The sequence below is a fragment of the Anomaloglossus baeobatrachus genome, chromosome 12 (genome assembly GCF_048569485.1).
Source record: "Anomaloglossus baeobatrachus isolate aAnoBae1 chromosome 12, aAnoBae1.hap1, whole genome shotgun sequence".
NCBI lineage: Eukaryota > Metazoa > Chordata > Amphibia > Anura > Aromobatidae > Anomaloglossus > Anomaloglossus baeobatrachus.
Window position 1 is genome coordinate 2,172,876 of NC_134364.1, and position 21,844 is coordinate 2,194,719.

General features: G+C 47.5%; 1 protein-coding gene across 1 annotated transcript in view; it reads left to right on the forward strand.

Moving 5' to 3' along the window:
- The window catches only part of LRRC74A (leucine rich repeat containing 74A), a 161,933-nt gene that overhangs the window by 33,325 nt on the left and 106,764 nt on the right, over positions 1–21,844 (forward strand). Inside the window, exons 2-5 of the mRNA XM_075330587.1 lie at positions 2,477–2,542; positions 4,734–4,912; positions 5,009–5,116; positions 5,189–5,282. Coding sequence (XP_075186702.1) covers positions 2,477–2,542; positions 4,734–4,912; positions 5,009–5,116; positions 5,189–5,282 — 447 coding nt within the window. The remainder of the gene's footprint in view (positions 1–2,476; positions 2,543–4,733; positions 4,913–5,008; positions 5,117–5,188; positions 5,283–21,844) is intronic.

Consider the following 21,844-nt stretch of genomic DNA (forward strand, 5'->3'; position numbering starts at 1 on the left):
TAGAGTGGTGCTGAAAAGCATGGAAATGCTGGAGGGTGAGTATAATCCAGGGTGCAGGGGACTTAAATGTAAAGCGCCACTCCAGCATTAAAAAACAAGACCTCGCTGCAGTGGGGCATTAATGCAAAATGCTCAAAATTGCATGAAAAACAGAGCTGTCTCCAGTATGGGAGTTTGTTTCCCATTACAATCCATTCACAGTATCTGAAGAACTCATGTTTTTGGAGGCAAATCTTTTTTTTAAATCTTCTATGATGTGTCTGTGAGGCTACCATTAGAGTGCGGAAAGATGGAGGTGAGAGTCCTGCAACGAGGATTTTCACTTCTCTGCATTTTGATCCATTGTGTACTAAAAATAAATATCCTCTACACTTTGTATTACGGCTCATGTGATTGATTTAGTAAGGCAATGTGGCTCTTGGATCAAGAAAGATTGGGTCCTACTCCTCGAAGATTTACGCTAAAGAGGAGTCCTTAAACAACCCCTTTTACACTGGAGTGAATCTAACTCTAAAAAAATGAAGAGTTTGTCAAATACTTGGGACAACCTCTACTCATTTCCCATGTTGGCCACATTAATAAACCTCTGCTGTTGGATGGTCTCAGCGGTGAGAGCACTCGCCGGACTCATGGGAGGTTGATATGGCACGCAAGCCTTGCGCCTATACCAAGCCTTGCGCCTATATCAAGCCTTGCGCCTATACCAAGCCTTGCGCCTATATCAAGCCTTGCGCCTATACCAAGCCTTGCGCCTATACCAAGCCTTGCGCCTATATCAAACCTTGCACCTATATCAAGCCTTGCGCCTATATCAAGCCTTGCGCCTATATCAAGCCTTGCGCCTATATCAAGCCTTGAGCCTATATCAAGCCTTGCGCCTATATCAAGCCTTGCGCCTATATCAAGCCTTGCGCCTATACCAAGCCTTGCGCCTATACCAAGCCTTGCGCCTATATCAAACCTTGCGCCTATATCAAGCCTTGCGCCTATATCAAGCCTTGCGCCTATATCAAGCCTTGCGCCTATATCAAGCCTTGCGCCTATATCAAGCCTTGCGCCTATATCAAGCCTTGCGCCTATACCAAGCCTTGCGCCTATATCAAGCCTTGCGCCCTTCTCCGCTGCAAACATATAAGTAATCAGGAGGAAGTGAGTGTCCAGCCACAGCTCTCCCTGCCCCCGCCTTCAGACATAAATTAATCAGAAGGCAGTGAGGTCAGGGTACTTGCGGTGACAGGTGGAGGGCCATGGGAACCTCCAGCTGTGGCGGCGGCTAATCTGAGTGACATCACCGCTGATCGCGGCTCACTCAGTCACTGCCTGAAGCCCACAGCAGACAGTCATGTTCCATGATCACGTGCTGTAACTTTAGACGTAGCAGAGCAAGAATCGTCATGGTCCGCGTGTGGCTTACGTCAGACCTGTAGGGATGTTTTTGGGGTTAATAAAGTGGTGAAAGGGGACTTTTTTGTCTTTTATTTCAAATAAAGGATTTTTTGCGTGTTTGTGTTTATTTCTTTTCACCTATAGATTTGTGATGGGGGAGTCTTATAGGGGCCATTAACCCATTATTAGCCTGATTTGCCACAACTCCAAGGCAATTGGGAAGAGCCAGGTAAAGTCCTGGAATTGCCACAATTAATGGATGCGACAATTCTGGGCGGGCAGATGCAGGCTGCTATTTTTAGGCTGGGGGCGCCCAATAAGCATGGGTCTCTCCAGCCTGAGCATACTAGCCCCCAGCTGTCGGGCTTTATTATGGCTGGGTTTCAAAATTGTAGGGGACCGCACACTGTTTTTTAAAATGATTTATTTAAATAATAAAAAAAAAGCCACATGCTGTTTCTCCTCTTTTGATACATAGCCAAGTTAAGCGCATGGCTGGGGGCTGCAGTTAGTAGCCGTGTACTTTATTTGTGCTGGTATTAATACAGGGGGAACCCTATGTCAATTTATTTATTTTACTGTACTATATAGACCCACCTATTTTTTTTGAAGAGGATATAAGGACAACAAGAGAATAATTATAATTTTTTTTGTATGATTGTATATATTGTGTCTCTTCAAATTATTGTTACATACAAATATCTATTATTGATAAAATATGTCTATCAAATGTGTTTATGATAATTAGAAATTAAGATATATGCAGATTCCATTTATTTGTTGATGAATATAGTCATATTTTGTTTATTATATGACTGTTGCAATTGCTGATTTATTGAGCATCTTAGTGCGCTTCATATTTGTCCTTAGTGCAGTATTGCTGCACGTTCCGCTGCTATGCTTTTGGGCTGCCGTCGGGCCCGCCGCGTCTACATGGTCATGTGGAGCGGGTCATAAGACTTGCGCACGTCACCTTGACGCGTCCGCCCCTCGGCGTCCCATATAGCTATGGCAACGTGCACGTAATACCCCGCAACTTTCCTTATTGGATCACACATTTGATAAATATTCCACCTTTTTCGCACTTAAGCACCGCTCCCTGGTGAAGGTCTCCGAAACGGCCGTCGGGTGTTGGAGCTATTGAACTCTCAGCCAGGTTGGTTTAATATTTTTATGGTTACATTTCATCATGCTGCTTTATATTTCCTTAGCAGATAGCGGTTAGTGTCTCTAAATATACAACCTTGCAAGCTTCTGTTGCCGTTAATATGGCCACACAGAGAATGATTGCTTCATGCAGTGGATAACCTTAATTAAAACTCCAGCTGATTTTGCTGTTAGGTTCCACATATCATACATGCTTTAATCATGTGGCTAATCTTATTATAGTTATCATTTGCTATCGGCTGTGCTAACAAATAGCACTTATAGTAATTGCAGCCATTGTAAATTGTCTGGCACAAAGTGTTTACTCATTTATGGCTTATTTTACTTAAATAACAGATATCTTGCTATATTATCTCATACATTGAGACAAAAACTATCAGGAGCTGTGCGGCTAATTTTCATTACAATACTTTAAAACCGTGCACGTCAGTTACTACGTGTCTTTTTTTTACTGTGATCGTGATTTTTTGTTAATAAAAATTGTTATTTAACATATTAAAATTATTCTACTATTTTTGCTATCCAATATATATAATTGTCATGCACCCGAAGTAACGGAGTGTATTCCATCTATTGTGATGGTGATTATTCGCTAACAGCTCTTGTTATTCATATAATGAAAAAATTATTATTTTTTTTATTATTAATTGCGATATTTTCAGATTGAATCAACCTATATAGCTTGTGTATATGTAACACATGAATTGTTATAAGGCATATGTAATTAACATAACCGTGTATTATCATGGATGCTTTTTTGGGGTTTACACAAGCTATACCTATTTACGACATGTATTGCTGATTGAGTAATTATTCACCGCCCTATTTATATATTTATATTTTTTGCACCTATAATTGTTCCTTGGAATAAAATATTATCTTCTATTTGGACCTCTCTTTTTCTTCTTTTGTCCCAGTTTTGCGAATGTCCAGTATATAATTTACCAGCATGCTTATTATTAGTTATTAATATCAATTATGCTGTACTCATTGCAACAGTTTTTGTTGTGTGATTGGAAGCGTCGGACTCGCGGTCACTGCATCTGACTACAATCACAGATGCCGTTGGGCGGGGGAAGCAGTGCATATGCAATGAAGGTAATGAGAGGCCCGGAAGTGAATGAGCGGGAGCAGTGTGACAGCCACGCCAGTGACTCGGGAAGTATGCAGCGCTTGCTCCCACTTCTTTGTGCCGGATTCTGCTCCCCATAGACTTTATACGGTGATTGGCTTTTGGCCAGATACCAGGGATCAATCCCCCGCTGACCTAGAGTCTGTGATTTCTCCCATCACTAGTGAGAAACGTAGGGACAAACACAACAAGATAATACATGCTGCAGTATTATGGTCACCACAAAGATGCAGCCAAAAAAAGCTGCAACTTGCGCCGCGCGAAAATGAAATCTGAAAGACTTTACTGGAGAAGGAAATGCCTGAAGTTTTGTACCACAAACTGCACCCGAAAAACACTGCAAAAAATGAAGTGTGCGCATGAGGCCTTATATCCAGAGAGCAGTAATATCGAGGCGCCCCAATATCTCCTCCCATTCTCACTTTTGTGCCCTCTTTCTTGGCCATCATCCTGACCGGGGTTTGTGTGTAACCATCGCTCCCCTGAACTCCCTGAGAGTCATCCTATTTTTTCTCGGTGCTCTAGGAATGATAAATTCCGTCGTTCAGGATATTTGTCTCTGGGACTTTTAGGCGAGTATTGGGGTTGTCAGCGCCTCTTACAGGTGAGGTTCAGTAACACTTGAGCCATTGATGGAGGTGGATGCTGGAATTACCGGGGCCGTGGTGACTGGCACAGTCTCCTGCTGCGGGACCCTCCCGTGTGCCCCCACCCTTCACTGGGGGATATATGATCTGTGGTGTCGATTCCTCACCTGTCACACTTGTAGCCGGCAGCAGCATGTCTGACCTGTGCCCGCAGATGCTGAGCCTCTCATTACAGACCTCTGATGACCAGTATGATACAGACTTGGACCCTGCAGGTGAGTGGTCTGTGTCACGGTCCTGGTGGGGAGAAGAGACCGCCACTTTTTCCTAGTCCCTTCCCTTACAACCAGATGTCTGTCATGACTGCACGGCATCCATTGCTGACATGTCAGTACCCGGATGGTTGTAGGTTGCAGCATAGCGGCCAGGGACTGAACAGAACTCTCCTCTTCACCCCTCAGGCTCAGAGAAGTCTCCCCCGGAGGCCACTGATGGGGGGCACTTGTACATGCAGGCGTGCCATGAAGTGGGTGTTGTACCTGCCTCTTACTTTCTGCGTCACATGTACACAACACATGTGGATCTGAAGCATCATGGGTTGGGGGCTCGTGGGGCTCGCGCTTTGGCCGCAGTCCTGCAGGTAAGTGTCCCACCACAATGAGTCCGTAGGCTGCAGTTCTGCTCCATGTCAGGTGACCGTGCATTCACTGCAGCTGCCATGTTTTCTGTATTCCAGAATAACACAAGCATCACCCACCTGAGCCTGGAGGACAACTGGATTGAGGCTGAGGGACTGATGCACTTGCTCCAGGGGCTGAGAGGGAACAACTCCATCCAGGAGCTGGTAGGAGAGTGATGGATGATTACCATGCCCAGGGCAGCAGTGTACTCAGCGTACTGTTCCTCTCTCCACCAGGCCCTCTCTGACAACCACCTGGGTGTGCGAGGCTCAGACCTGCTCTCCACCTTCTTAATGGACAACCTCACCCTCCATGGCCTCAGTCTAGCACGTAAGTGCTTGCTCCACGTATTGTAGGTGGGAACACTCCTATCACCGCAGGTAGGAGGACATGGTCTCCAAGACACTGGAAAACTACAACTCTCAACCTCTGAAGGAGGCATCTTATCTGCAGCATATGTCACCAAAAAATGCCGTAGTGAAACATGCACATAGGCGGTAGGTCCACAGAATGGACCTAAGGGTAACTCCAAAAACATAAAGGGTAAGGCCATAAAGATGGAGACGACCTCCAGGCAGGAGAAAGTCTAACGATCTGAGTAATAGAAAACAGAAGACCTGGAAAGGAGAGGATGACGGAGGTGGAGCGGACAGCACAGACAGGTCATATGGGGCCCATTGTGTCCCCTCCACCCTGGTCAGGACCTTATTTCTGCTCCGTTCGGTGCACCTACGTGGTGACATGTCACTAGGGCTGATCTTAGGTTTGCTCCTCTGTGACCTGTTAGAGGTAGAGCAGCTTATGGCATCTGCACGTCACATGTCGGGTGCGGCTTTTTAGGAACCATTCAGCTCTGTCACTTGGCTTTAGTTGAGGAATTGTCCTTAATATATTTCAGCAAGTTGGAAATTCCTTCAACTTTCCAGTGTGCCGTATCTGGCCGCGCCGTAGGATCGCCCGGCTCCCTCTCCGCATCTTCTGCTCCTTTCTAGGTTCTGTTATTTATGACACAATAAGTATTGATACATTTTATTAAAATTCAGAATTGTCTCCCGCCATTATAGGCTGATAATGTACAAAAAGGTAATAAACGCCAATCACACATCAGATTCACAGGAAACAGTTCTTATACACATCGTTAGGTGTGCCTCAGCACCAGATCCCTGCAGTCCCAGCACCAGATCCCTGCAGTCCCAGCACCAGATCCCTGCAGTCACAGCACCCCAGCACCAGATCCCTGCAGTCACAGCGCCCCAGCACCAGATCCCAGCCGACACAGCAAACTGTCACCAGATCCCCACATAACAGAGAACAGTAGAGAGGGATGATAATGCCGCGCCAAAAATCACTATAAATATCAGATTAACGTGTCTTTATTATTGGCATAGGTCTACGCGTTTCAGGAGCTCTGCTCCCTTCTTCAGGACCGACAAGCATAAAAGAAACATCAAATCACCAAATCAGTGATTTGATGTTTCTTTTATGCTTGTCGGTCCTGAAGAAGGGAGCAGAGCTCCTGAAACGCGTAGACCTATGCCAATAATAAAGACACGTTAATCTGGTATTTATAGTGATTTTTGGCGCGGCATTATCACCCCTCTCTACTGTTCTCTGTTATCTGCCTCCGGGGGGCTGCAGCCTGGATCACAATTTTACATTCGAGTAAAGGAGTTGTGACTTGCACACCTTAATCTGGTGAGTAGTACTCCCCCCCCCCCCTCACCCCACATTATTGGGGTAATACCCTATCTGCGCTTCTTTTTCCACAGCTCTATATACCAGATCCCCACAGACACAGCACCCCAGCATCAAATCCCAGCTGACACAGTGTACCGGTACCAAATCCGCACAGACACAGCGCCTCGGCACCAGATACCTCCAGATAAAGCACCCCGGCACCAAATTCCCACTGACACAGTGTTCTGGCCCCAAATTCCCGCAGATACAGCGCCCGAGGCACTAAATCCCCACCGAGACAGTGTCCCCGCACCTACATAGCATACTGGCACCAAATCCCAGCAGACATGGAGCCCCAGCGCCAAATCCCTGCTTTCACAATGCCCCAGTTCCAGATACACGCAGTCGCTGTGCTCCAGATTCCCCCAAGTCGCAGCGCCCCAGATCCTCGCAGTTACAATGCCTCATCACCAGATTCCCGCAGTAACATTGCCCTAGATCCCCGCAGTCACATTGCCTCAGCACCAGATCCCCACAGTCATAATGCTACAGATTACCGTAGTCACAGTGCCCCAGCGCCAGATCCCCATGGTCACAGTGCCCCAGCGCCAGATCCCCATGGTCACAGTGCCCCAGCATCAGATTCTGTGGTTGAAGTGCCCCAGATCCTTGCAGTCACAATGCCTCAGTACCAGATCCCCACAGTAACAGTACTACAGATTCCCGTAGTCACAGTACCCCAGCGCCAAATCCCCGTGGTCGCAGTGCTGGAGATCCCCGCAGTAACAGTGAACCAGCTCCAGATTCCTGCAGTCGCAATGCCCCAGATCCCTGTGGTCCAGATCCCCGCATCCGCATAGCTGCAATTGCAGTGCCCCAGATCCCCACAGTCGCAGTTCCGCAGATCCTTGCAGCCATATTGCCCCAATACTATAGCCTTGTAGTCAATTTGGACTTGTAAAGAGGAAAAACAGCAGGGTTAATGAAGGGAGAGAGGGGATGTGATCCACGCTGCCTGTAGTGCAAGAAAGCTCTGAAGACGTGGTACGGACGTCATGTGGCTTATTGAAGTCTATGCGTTTCAAAACCAACCGGTTTCTTCATCAGGACAAACCACAAAGTATTGTTGTTTTCTTCCTCCACACCAGCATGACTTCCGTACCACGTCTTCGGAGCCTTCTTGCACCGCTGGCAGCGCGGATCACATCCACTCTCTCCATTCATTCATCATATAGTAGGGAAAATAAGTATTTGATCCAATGCTGATTTTGCAGTTTTCCCCTCCACAGAATGGAGAGGGCTGCAATATTTATCCTAGGTAACTCCAACTGTGACAGAATAAAAAATCCAGAGAATCCCATTGTAGGATTTATAAATAATTCATTTCATTTTATTGCATGAAACAAGGGTTTGATACAATAGAAAAACAGAAGTTAAAATTTGGTAGAAACCTTTGTCTGCAGTTACAGAGGTCAGAGGTTTCCGGTAGTTCTTGACCAGGTTTGCACACACTGCAGCAGGAATATCAGTGACTCCTCCATACAGCTCTTCTCCAGATCTTTCAGGTCACTGCTCCATACAGATCTTCTCCAGATCTTTCAGGTCACTGCTCCATACAGATCTTCTCCAGATCTTTCAGGTCACTCCTCCATACAGATCATCTCCAGATCTTTCAGGTCACTCCTCCATACAGATCATCTCCAGATCTTTCAGGTCATTCCTCCATACAGCTCTTCTCCAGATCTTTCAGGTCACTCCTCCATACAGCTCTTCTCCAGATCTTTCAGGTCATTCCTCCATACAGCTCTTCTCCAGATCTTTCAGGTCACTCCTCCATACAGATCTTCTCCAGATCTTTCAGGTCACTGCTCCATACAGATCATCTCCAGATCTTTCAGGTCACTCCTCCATACAGACCTTCTCCAGATCTTTCAGGTCACTGATCCATACAGATCTCCTCCAGATCTTTCAGGTCACTCCTCCATACAGATCTCCTCCAGATCTTTCAGGTCACTCCTCCATACAGATCTTCTCCAGATCTTTCAGGTCTGTCCTCCATATAGATCTTCTCCAGATCTTTCAGGTCACTCCTCCATACAGATCTTCTCCAGATCTTTCAGGTCTGTCCTCCATATAGATCTTCTCCAGATCTTTCAGGTCTGTCCTACATACACATCTTCTCCAGATCTTTCAGGTCACTCCTCCGTACAGATCTTCTCCAGATCTTTCAGGTCACTCCTCCGTACAGATCTTCTCCAGATCTTTCAGATCACTCCTCCTTTTAGATCTTCTCCAGATCTTTCAGGTTTCGGGGCTGTGACTGGGCAACATTGAGTTTTAGCTCCTCCATAGATTTTCTATTGGGATCAGGTCTGGAAACTGGTTAGGCCACTCCAGGACCTTGAAATGCTTCTTACAGAGCCGCATCTTAGTTGTCCTGGCCATGTGTTTTGGGTCATTGTCATGCTGGAAAACCCAGCCACGACCCATCTTCAATGCTCTTACTGAGGGAAGGAGGATGTTGGCCAAGATCTCGCGATACATGACCCATGCATCCTCCCTTCAATATGGTGCAGTTGTCCTGTCCCCTTTGCAGCAAAGCCCCCCAATGTATGATGTTTCCACCCCCATGCTTCACGGTTGGGACTGTGTTCTTGGAGTTGTACTCATTCTTCTTCATCCTCCAAACACGGCGAGTGGAGTTGATACCAAAAAGTTCTCTTTTGGTTTTATCTGACCACATGACCTTCTCCCATGCCTCCTTTGGATAATCGAGATGGTTATTGGCAAACTTCACATGGACCTAGACATGTGTTGGCGTGAGCAGGAGGACCTTGCGTGTCCTGCAGGATTTTAATCTATGATAGTGTAGTGTGTTACTAGCAGTAATTTTTGAGATTGTGGTCCCAGCTCTCTTAAGGTCATTGACCAGGTCCTCCCGTGTAGTTCTAGGCTGATTTATGACCTTTCTCAGAATCATACTTACCCCACGAGGCGACATCTTACATGGAGCCTCCGACCGAGTAGGATTGACAGTCATCTTGTGTTTCTTCCATTTTCTAATAATTGTGCCAACAGTTATTGCCTTCTATACAAAATAAGTAGAGGGTCAGCGCTAAAACCCTTTGTTTCAAATGGTTCTGCAGCTAATTATTTAGGTAAAAACCCTTTTATTGCCTGATAATAACTAAATCATACATGTAATATATAGAAAGAATCTTATATATAAATTTGCGCTGAACCACAACAAAATGATTTTGGCAAAAGCTATGTAATATATTTTAATTTATTTTATTTTGTTCTCCACTCATGTAATAAAACCAAGGGATTACACGCAAACTCTAACATAAAATATCATAAACCAATGAAGCAGATGGAGCCTCGGCCGACCGCTCACCTGCTAAACGTTGCAACAATACAAGTACTTGTACACAATTTGGAGATGCGACAAAAACAAAAAGCAAAAAAAGGGGAAAAGAAAAATAAAAAATGAAAGATAAAAAATAAAGATATGAATTCGAATAAAAACCTCAGGGAAGGTTTTTCTAGTAGTTGACACAGTACACAAAGCAACCCTCCGTTTCAAGGATAGATGACCTCTGTACTTCAGTACAAAAAAGCCCCAAATAGTGCTTTAAAACATGCGCTCCCCAAAAGCTGCAGCGCTTTTTAGAAATACCCTTTTAACGCCCCAGCTAATCCTCTGGAATTTGGAAGGATCCTGTGCCTAGGAGATCTGCTGCAATTCAGGAGCCCTGGCGGTATCTTCTTATCAGGAGCCTACACAGGGGAGTCATTTGCTTTATCTCCGCTGAAAATCCTGGTTTCAGGTATTTCTAAAAAGCGCTCAGGCGAAATCTCCTTTCCAGGAATTCAGGAGCCTGTTAAGGGAAAACCTGCTGTGTTCCTGTTCAAATCCACTCCGGTACATGGAAAAATCCACAGCGCAGACAGCCTGTTATATTCTGCTAGAGACTTTGTATCCAGGAATCGAGAAACTTGTAGCACAGAGATTGCAACTATCTGTTCAAACTGCTCCAATCCTACAAATATTGAGCGCAATTCTGCTGGACGAGCTGTTCTTAGCAGTCCTGGAAAGGCAACTGCAGCTTTTGGGGAGCGCATGTTTTAAAGCACTATTTGGGGCTTTTTTGTACTGAAGTACAGAGGTCATCTATCCTTGAAGCGGAGGGTTGCTTTGTGTACTGTGTCAACTACTAGAAAACCTTCCCTGAGGTTTTTATTCGAATTCATATTTTTATTTTTTATCTTTTTTTTTTTTCTTTTTCCTTTTTTTTGCTTTTTGTTTTTGTCGCATCTCCAAATTGTGTACAAGTATTTGTATTGTTGCAACGTTTAGCAGGTGAGCGGTCGGCCGAGGCTCCATCTGCTTCATTGGTTTATGATATTTTATCTTAGAGTTTGCGTGTAATCCCTTGGTTTTATTACATGAGTGGAGAACAAAATAAAATAAAATATATTACATAGCTTTTGCCAAAATCATTTTGTTGTGGTTCAGCGCAAATTTATATATAGGATTCTTTTTATATATTACATGTATGATTTAATTATTGCCTTCTCACCAAGCTGCTTGCCTAGGGTCCTGCAGCCCATCCCGCCTTATGCAGGTCTGCAATGTTGTCCCTGGTGTGGTTACACAGCTCTTTGGTCCTGGCCATGGCGGAGAGCTTGGAGTGTGATTGAGTATGGACAGGTGTCTTTTATAACAAGGTAACAAGATCAAACAGGTGCAATTACTACAGATAATGAGTGCAGAGGAGGAGAAAAAATATCAGGTCTGTGAGAGCAGAATTGCTGCTGGTCGGTCGGTGATAAAATACTTATTTCATGCAATGAAATGCAAATTATTTATAAATCATACAATGGGATTTTCTGGATTTTATTCTGTCACAGGTGAAGTGATACCTACAATAAATATTACAGATCTCTCCATTCCCTGTAGGCGGTAAAACTGCAAAATCTTTTCCCCACTGTATGTCAGTACATACAGTGAACCTGCAGCCTTTTTATTTGAAGCCTACACACTTGTGCCCTCAGGTGAGCGCATTGGCCCTTTATTACCATCGTTAACACAGTAAAGACTCCATTGCGCTGTTTGCTTTTCCAGCTCCACTATATAACGGTAGGGTTAGGTTTGTGTTACTAATTTTCTTGAGGTGCCAGTTTTTTTGCATGAGTTGGTTTAATTAGGGCCAATGAGAGCTAGGTGCAAAAATCTTCTTAATATACTGTTGTGCTCTTAAAAGGTACAACACGACAAATAATCTTCCCGACCTCTGGTAAAAAAATACAGTTTTGGAGGTGGATGATCAGATGTCGGAGTGTAGCTTCCTGCATCACGTTTTGGAGGTGGATGATCAGATGTCGGAGTGTAGCTTCCTGCATCACTTTTTGGAGGTGGATGATCAGATGTCGGAGTGTAGCTCCCTGCATCACTTTTTGGAGGTGGATGATCAGATGTCGGAGTGTAGCTTCCTGCATCACGTTTTGGAGGTGGATAATCAGATGTCGGAGTGTAGCTCCCTGCATCACGTTTTGGAGGTGGGTGATCAGATGTCGGAGTGTAGCTCCCTGCATCACGTTTTGGAGGTGGATGATCAGATGTCGGAGTGTAGCTCCCTGCATCACGTTTTGGAGGTGGATGATCAGATGTCGGAGTGTAGCTTCCTGCATCACTTTTTGGAGGTGGATGATCAGATGTCGGAGTGTAGCTTCCTGCATCACGTTTTGGAGGTGGATAATCAGATGTCGGAGTGTAGCTCCCTGCATCACGTTTTGGAGGTGGGTGATCAGATGTCGGAGTGTAGCTCCCTGCATCACGTTTTGGAGGTGGATGATCAGATGTCGGAGTGTAGCTCCCTGCATCACGTTTTGGAGGTGGATGATCAGATGTCGGAGTGTAGCTTCCTGCATCACGTTTTGGAGGTGGGTGATCAGATGTCGGAGTGTAGCTCCCTGCATCACGTTTTGGAGGTGGGTGATCAGATGTCGGAGTGTAGCTCCCTGCGTCACTGTCACAAACCACCGGGGGGGTCACTCAGAAATCCCCCGCGCTGGCTACCAGTACGTCACAATCGGGGGGTAACAAGTGGGGGTCACCCCTCCTTTATACCTCCCGACCGACAGACAGAGCACGTGACGCGCTCTCTAGCGCCCCTCTTATAGTCAGGCCAATTATGGAATTGCCCGACAATAAGCAAGGAGGCCGCTATACTACTTATGCCGATTATTGAAGGGTCCCCGGTGGGAGTAGGGTATATATTCCCCTGACCTCCGCGGGCGGAATATATAAAATCTCCCCGAATCTCACTGGCCTCCCCACAATAATCCTTGGCACAACTCGCTGCCACCAACCGCTTCACGGTAACTATTAGCCGAACACACAGACGTGGGATTCAAGATCGAGATAACAGAACAGCCCAAGATTAATTATATAATTTAATCAGCCTAAAGCACACTAGAAACTACAATATATACAATAGGGAATCTACAGAATATACATATGTCAGAGTACAGTTACAATCAAAGCATGGGTTACAAACAGGCATACACAGTTCCAGCAGTTACCTTGTTGCGTCTGGCCACAGGGGGGCGCTGTAGACCAGGTTTCCAGGAACTCCCACAGATGTTTCTCACACGTGACCCCCAGCGAAAGAACCCTGGAGAATGGCCGAAGTAGGGTTATCAACCTGGGCAGATCCAGGTCCCCTCCTACCTTAGTGACCTCACAGGGAGCACTGCTCCACCCCTGGCTTGAGTTATGGACAATATCCCAACATGGAATATGGGCCATAACTTTGCCTGGGAGCGTCGTAGGCGGACGCCAATGCTCTCATTGTGACAGTTATGAATTTAGCTACAGAACGAGGGGACTCATGACCTGTCTGCCAGTTCCCCATTGGCTGATATCACGCCTGGGGCATTTCCCAATGTCCTGCTCCCATAAAAAGGGTGTGCCGGCATCGTCCGCATGCAGAGACACCATTTTTATGGTTGCCATATTTATCGGAAATATGGCTTGCGAGATATGAACCATTTTTTACTGGAGTCGTTCTGTCTGGCTATTTCCATAGCCTTGCTAATGAGATACAACTCTTGTTACAGGGGGACGGCAGGGAGTCATCCTGTGTCCATTGTTCCCACACCACCTCATTTCCATATCACAGGACATGGCCATGGAGGTGTAAGTGGAACACTGAGAACAAGAAGGGAGGGGGCACTGCCAGGGAGTGATGAGGGATTATGACTGGAGTCATAATTCATCTTCATATCCCGGGATTTGCCTCACAGTCACGTTTTGGAGGTGGATGATCAGATGTCGGAGTGTAGCTCCCTGCGTCACGTTTTAGAGGTGGATGATCAGATTTCAGAGTGTAGCTCCCTGCGTCACGTTTTGGAGGTGGGTGATCAGATGTCGGAGTGTAGCTCCCTGCGTCACGTTTTGGAGGTGGATGATCAGATTTCAGAGTGTAGCTCCCTGCGTCACGTTTTGGAGGTGGATGATCAGATTTCGTAGTGTAGCTCCCTGCATCACGTTTTGGAGGTGGATGATCAGATGTCGGAGTGTAGCTCCCTGCATCACGTTTTGGAGGTGGGTGATCAGATGTCGGAGTGTAGCTCCCTGCATCACGTTTTGGAGGTGGATGATCAGATGTCGGAGTGTAGCTCCCTGCATCACGTTTTGGAGGTGGATGATCAGATGTCGGAGTGTAGCTCCCTGCATCACGTTTTAGAGGTGGATGATCAGATGTCGGAGTGTAGCTTCCTGCATCACGTTTTGGAGGTGGATGATCAGATGTCGGAGTGTAGCTCCCTACATCACGTTTTAGAGGTGGATGATCAGATGTGGGAGTGTAGCTCCCTGCGTCACGTTTTAGAGGTGGGTGATCAGATGTCGGATTGTAGCTCCCTGCATCACGTTTTGGAGGTGGGTGATCAGATGTCGGAGTGTAGCTCCCTGCGTCACGTTTTGGAGGTGGATGATCAGATGTCGGAGTGTAGCTCCCTGCATCAGGTTTTGGAGGTGGATGATCAGATGTCGGAGTGTAGCTCCCTGCATCACTTTTTATAGGTGGATGATCAGATTTCGGAGTGTAGCTCCCTGCGTCACGTTTTAGAGGTGGGTGATCAGATGTCGGAGTGTAGCTCCCTGCATCACGTTTTGTAGGTGGGTGATCAGATGTCGGAGTGTAGCTCCCTGCATCACGTTTTGGAGGTGGGTGATCAGATGTCGGGGTGTAGCTTCCTGCATCACGTTTTGGAGGTGGGTGATCAGATGTCGGAGTGTAGCTCCCTGCATCAGGTTTTGGAGGTGGATGATAAGATGTCGGAGTGTAGCTTCCTGCATCACGTTTTGGAGGTGGATGATCAGATGTCGGAGTGTAGCTCCCTGCATCATGTTTTGGAGGTGGATGATCAGATGTCGGAGTGTAGCTCCCTGCATCACATTTTGGAGGTGGATGATCAGATGTCGGAGTGTAGCTCCCTGCATCACATTTTGGAGGTGGATGATCAGATGTCGGAGAGTAGCTCCCTGCATCACGTTTTAGAGGTGGATGATCAGATTTCGGAGTGTAGCTCCCTGCATCACGTTTTGGAGGTGGGTGATCAGATGTCGGAGTGTAGCTCCCTGCATCACGTTTTAGAGGTGGATGATCAGATTTCGGAGTGTAGCTCCCTGCATCACTTTTTATAGGTGGATGATCAGATTTCGGAGTGTAGCTCCCTGCGTCATGTTTTGGAGGTGGATGATCAGATGTCGGAGTGTAGCTCCCTGCATCACGTTTTGGAGGTGGGTGATCAGATGTCGGAGTGTAGCTCCCTGCATCACGTTTTAGAGGTGGATCATCAGATGTCAAAGTGTAGCTCCCTGCATCACGTTTTGGAGGTGGATGATCAGATTTCGGAGTGTAGCTCCCTGCATCACGTTTTGGAGGTGGATGATCAGATGTCGGAGTGAAGCTCCCTGCATCACGTTTTGGAGGTGGATGATCAGATGTCGGAATGTAGCTTCCTGCATCACGTTTTGGAGGTGGATGATCAGATTTTGGAGTGTAGCTCCCTGCATCATGTTTTGGAGGTGGATGATCAGATGTCGGAGTGTAGCTTCCTGCATCACGTTTTGGAGGTGGGTGATCAGATGTCTGAGTGTAGCTCCCTGCATCACGTTTTGGAGGTGGGTGATCAGATGTCGGAGTGTAGCTCCCTGCATCACTTTTTGGAGGTGGGTGATCAGATGTCGGAGTATAGCTCCCTGCATCACGTTTTGGAGGTGGATGATCAGATGTCGGAGTGTAGCTCCCTGCATCACGTTTTGGAGGTGGATGATCAGATGTCGGAGTGTAGCTCCCTGCATCACGTTTTGGAGGTGGGTGATCAGATGTCGGAGTGTAGCTCCCTGCATCACTTTTTTGGAGGTGGGTGATCAGATGTCGGAGTGTAGCTTCCTGCATCACGTTTTGGAGGTGGGTGATCAGATGTCGGAGTGTAGCTCCCTGCATCACGTTTTGGAGGTGGATGATCAGATGTCGGAGTGTAGCTCCCTGCATCACGTTTTGGAGGTGGGTGATCAGATGTCGGAGTGTAGCTCCCTGCATCACGTTTTAGAGGTGGATGATCAGATTTCGGAGTGTAGCTCCCTGCATCACTTTTTATAAGTGGATGATCAGATTTCGGAGTGTAGCTCCCTGCGTCATGTTTTGGAGGTGGATGATCAGATGTCGGAGTGTAGCTCCCTGCATCACGTTTTGGAGGTGGGTGATCAGATGTCGGAGTGTAGCTCCCTGCATCACGTTTTAGAGGTGGATGATCAGATGTCGGAGTGTAGCTCCCTGCATCACGTTTTAGAGGTGGGTGATCAGATGTCGGAGTGTAGCTCCCTGCATCACGTTTTGGAGGTGGGTGATCAGATGTCGGAGTGTAGCTCCCTGCATCACGTTTTGGAGGTGGGTGATCAGATGTCGGAGTGTAGCTCCCTGCATCATGTTTTGGAGGTGGATGATCAGATTTCGGAGTGTAGCTCCCTGCATCACGTTTTGGAGGTGGATGATCAGATGTCGGAATGTAGCTTCCTGCATCACGTTTTGGAGGTGGATGATCAGATTTTGGAGTGTAGCTCCCTGCATCATGTTTTGGAGATGGATGATCAGATGTCGGAGTGTAGCTCCCTGCATCACGTTTTGGAGGTGGATGATCAGATGTCGGAATGTAGCTTCCTGCATCACGTTTTGGAGGTGGATGATCAGATTTTGGAGTGTAGCTCCCTGCATCATGTTTTGGAGGTGGATGATCAGATGTCGGAGAGTAGCTCCCTGCATCACGTTTTGGAGGTGGATGATCAGATGTCGGAGTGTAGCTCCCTGCATCACGTTTTGGAGGTGGGTGATCAGATGTCGGAGTGTAGCTCCCTGCATCACTTTTTGGAGGTGGGTGATCAGATGTCGGAGTGTAGCTCCCTGCATCACGTTTTGGAGGTGGATGATCAGATGTCGGAGTGTAGCTCCCTGCATCACGTTTTGGAGGTGGATGATCAGATGTCGGAGTGTAGCTCCCTGCATCACGTTTTGGAGGTGGGTGATCAGATGTCGGAGTGTAGCTCCCTGCATCACTTTTTTGGAGGTGGGTGATCAGATGTCGGAGTGTAGCTCCCTGCATCACATTTTGGAGGTGGGTGATCAGATGTCGGAGTGTAGCTCCCTGCATCACGTTTTGGAGGTGGATGATCAGATGTCGGAGTGTAGCTCCCTGCATCACGTTTTGGAGGTGGATGATCAGATGTCGGAGTGTAGCTCCCTGCATCACGTTTTGGAGGTGGGTGATCAGATGTCGGAGTGTAGCTCCCTGCATCACATTTTGGAGGTGGATGATCAGATGTCGGAGTGTAGCTCCCTGCATCACGTTTTGGAGGTGGATGATCAGATGTCGGAGTGTAGCTCCCTGCATCACGTTTTGGAGGTGGATGATCAGATGTCGGAGTGTAGCTCCCTGCATCACGTTTTGGAGGTGGATGATCAGATGTTGGAGTGTAGCTCCCTGCATCACGTTTTAGAGGTGGATGATCAGATGTCGGAGTGTAGCTTCCTGCATCACGTTTTGGAGGTGGATGATCAGATGTCGGAGTGTAGCTCCCTGCATCACGTTTTAGAGGTGAATGATCAGATTTCGGAGTGTAGCTCCCTGCATCACGTTTTGGAGGTGGGTGATCAGATGTCGGAGTGTAGCTCCCTGCATCACGTTTTAGAGGTGGATGATCAGATTTCGGAGTGTAGCTCCCTGCATCACTTTTTATAGGTGGATGATCAGATTTCGGAGTGTAGCTCCCTGCATCACGTTTTAGAGGTGGATGATCAGATGTCGGAGTGTAGCTCCCTGCATCACGTTTTGGAGGTGGATGATCAGATGTCGGAGTGTAGCTCCCTGCGTCACGTTTTGGAGGTGGATGATCAGATGTCGGAGTGTAGCTCCCTGCATCACGTTTTAGAGGTGGATGATCAGATTTCGGAGTGTAGCTCCCTGCATCACGTTTTGGAGGTGGATGATCAGATTTCGGAGTGTAGCTTCCTCCATCACGTTTTGGAGGCGGATGATCAGATTTCGGCGTGTAGCTCCCTGCATCACGTTTTGGAGGTGGATGATCAGATTTCGGAGTGTAGCTCCCTGCATCACGTTTTAAAGGTGGATGATCAGATTTCGGAGTGTAGCTCCCTGCATCACTTTTTATAGGTGGATGATCAGATATCGGAGTGTAGCTCCCTGCGTCACGTTTTGGAGGTGGATGATCAGATGTCGGAGTGTAGCTCCCTGCATCACGTTTTGGAGGTGGGTGATCAGATTTCGGAGTGTAGCTCCCTGCATCACGTTTTAGAGGTGGATGATCAGATGTCGGAGTGTAGCTCCCTGCGTCACGTTTTGGAGGTGGATGATCAGATTTCGGAGTGTAGCTCCCTGCGTCACGTTTTGGAGGTGGATAATCAGATGTCGGAGTGTAGCTTCCTGCATCACGTTTTGGAGGTGGATAATCAGATGTCGGAGTGTAGCTCCCTGCATCACGTTTTGGAGGTGGATGATCAGATGTCGGAGTGTAGCTCCCTGCATCACGTTTTGGAGGTGGATGATCAGATGTTGGAGTGCAGCTTCCTGCGTCACGTTTTAGAGGTGGGTGATCAGATTTTGGAGTGTAGCTCCCTGCATCACGTTTTGGAGGTGGATGATCAGATGTCGGAGTGTAGCTCCCTGCATCACGTTTTGGAGGTGGATGATCAGATGTCGGAGTGTAGCTCCCTGCATCACGTTTTGGAGGTGGATGATCAGATGTCGGTGTAGCTCCCTGCATCACGTTTTGGAGGTGGATGATCAGATGTCGGAGTGTAGCTTCCTGCATCACGTTTTGCAGGTGGGTGATCAGATGTTGGAGTGTAGCTCCCTGCATCACGTTTTGGAGGTGGATGATCAGATGTCGGAGTGTAGCTTCCTGCATCACGTTTTGGAGGTGGATGATCAGATGTCGGAGTGTAGCTCCCTGCATCACGTTTTGGAGGTGGATGATCAGATGTCGGAGTGTAGCTCCCTGCATCACGTTTTAGAGGTGGATGATCAGATGTTGGAGTGTAGCTCCCTGCATCATGTTTTAGAGGTGGATGATCAGATGTCGGAGTGTAGCTCCCTGCATCACGTTTTAGAGGTGGATGATCAGATTTCGGAGTGTAGCTCCCTGCATCACGTTTTGGAGGTGGATGATCAGATTTCGGAGTGTAGCTTCCTCCATCACGTTTTGGAGGTGGATGATCAGATTTCGGCGTGTAGCTCCCTGCATCACGTTTTGGAGGTGGGTGATCAGATGTCGGAGTGTAGCTCCCTGCATCACGTTTTTGAGGTGGGTGATCAGATGTCGGAGTGTAGCTCCCTGCATCACGTTTTGGAGGTGGATGATCAGATGTCGGAGTGTAGCTCCCTGCATCACGTTTTAGAGGTGGATGATCAGATTTCGGAGTGTAGCTCCCTGCATCACGTTTTATAGGTGGATGATCAGATATCGGAGTGTAGCTCCCTGCGTCATGTTTTGGAGGTGGATGATCAGATGTCGGAGTGTAGCTCCCTGCATCACGTTTTGGAGGTGGGTGATCAGATTTCGGAGTGTAGCTCTTTGCATCACGTTTTAGAGGTGGATGATCAGATGTCGGAGTGTAGCTCCCTGCATCACGTTTTAGAGGTGGATGATCAGATGTCGGAGTGTAGCTCCCTGCATCACGTTTTAGAGATGGATGATCAGATGTCGGAGTTTAGCTCCCTGCATCACGTTTTGGAGGTGGATGATCAGATGTCGGAGTGTAGCTCCCTGCGTCACGTTTTGGAGGTGGATGATCAGATTTCGGAGTGTAGCTCCCTGCGTCACGTTTTGGAGGTGGATAATCAGATGTCGGAGTGTAGCTCCCTGCATCACGTTTTGGAGGTGGATGATCAGATGTTGGAGTGTAGCTTCCTGCATCACGTTTTGGAGGTGGATGATCAGATTTTGGAGTGTAGCTCCCTGCATCACGTTTTGGAGGTGGATGATCAGATGTCGGAGTGTAGCTCCCTGCATCACGTTTTGGAGGTGGATGATCAGATGTCGGAGTGTAGCTCCCTGCATCACGTTTTGGAGGTGGATGATCAGATGTCGGAGTGTAGCTTCCTGCATCACGTTTTGGAGGTGGGTGATCAGATGTTGGAGTGTAGCTCCCTGCATCACTTTTTTGGAGGTGGGTGATCAGATGTCGGAGTGTAGCTCCCTGCATCACTTTTTATAGGTGGATGATCAGATGTCGGAGTGTAGCTCCCTGCATCACTTTTTGGAGGTGGGTGATCAGATGTCGGGGTGTAGCTTCCTGCATCACGTTTTGGAGGTGGGTGATCAGATGTCGGAGTGTAGCTTCCTGCACCACGTTTTGGAGGTGGATGATCAGATGACGGAGTGTAGCTCCCTGCATCACGTTTTAGAGGTGGATTATCAGATTTCGGAGTGTAGCTCCCTGCATCACGTATTAGAGGTGGATGATCAGATGTCGGAGTGTAGCTCCCTGCATCACGGTTTGGAGGTGGATGATCAGATGTCGGAGTGTAGCTCCCTGCATCACGTTTTGGAGGTGGATGATCAGATGTCGGAGTGTAGCTCCCTGCATCACGTTTTGGAGGTGGATGATCAGATGTCGGAGTGTAGCTCCCTGCATCACGTTTTGGAGGTGGGTGATCAGATGTCGGAGTGTAGCTTCCTGCATCACGTTTTGGAGGTGGATGATCAGATGTCGGAGTGTAGCTTCCTGCATCACGTTTTGGAGGTGGGTGATCAGATGTTGGAGTGTAGCTCCCTGCATCACGTTTTGGAGGTGGATGATCAGATGTCGGAGTGTAGCTCCCTGCATCACGTTTTGGAGGTGAATGATCAGATTTCGGAGTGTAGCTTCCTCCATCACGTTTTGGAGGTGGATGATCAGATTTCGGCGTGTAGCTCCCTGCATCACGTTTTGGAGGTGGGTGATCAGATGTCGGAGTGTAGCTCCCTGCATCACGTTTTGGAGGTGGGTGATCAGATGTCGGAGTGTAGCTCCCTGCATCACGTTTTGGAGGTGGATGATCAGATGTCGGAGTGTAGCTCCCTGCATCACGTTTTAGAGGTGGATGATCAGATTTCGGAGTGTAGCTCCCTGCATCACGTTTTATAGGTGGATGATCAGATATCGGAGTGTAGCTCCCTGCGTCATGTTTTGGAGGTGGGTGATCAGATTTCGGAGTGTAGCTCCCTGCATCACGTTTTAGAGGTGGATGATCAGATGTCGGAGTGTAGCTCCCTGCATCACGTTTTAGAGGTGGATGATCAGATGTCGGAGTGTAGCTCCCTGCATCACGTTTTAGAGATGGATGATCAGATGTCGGAGTGTAGCTCCCTGCATCACGTATTAGAGGTGGATGATCAGATGTCGGAGTGTAGCTCCCTGCATCACGGTTTGGAGGTGGATGATCAGATGTCGGAGTGTAGCTCCCTGCATCACGTTTTGGAGGTGGATGATCAGATGTCGGAGTGTAGCTCCCTGCATCACGTTTTGGAGGTGGATGATCAGATGTCGGAGTGTAGCTCCCTGCATCACGTTTTGGAGGTGGGTGATCAGATGTCGGAGTGTAGCTTCCTGCATCACGTTTTGGAGGTGGATGATCAGATGTCG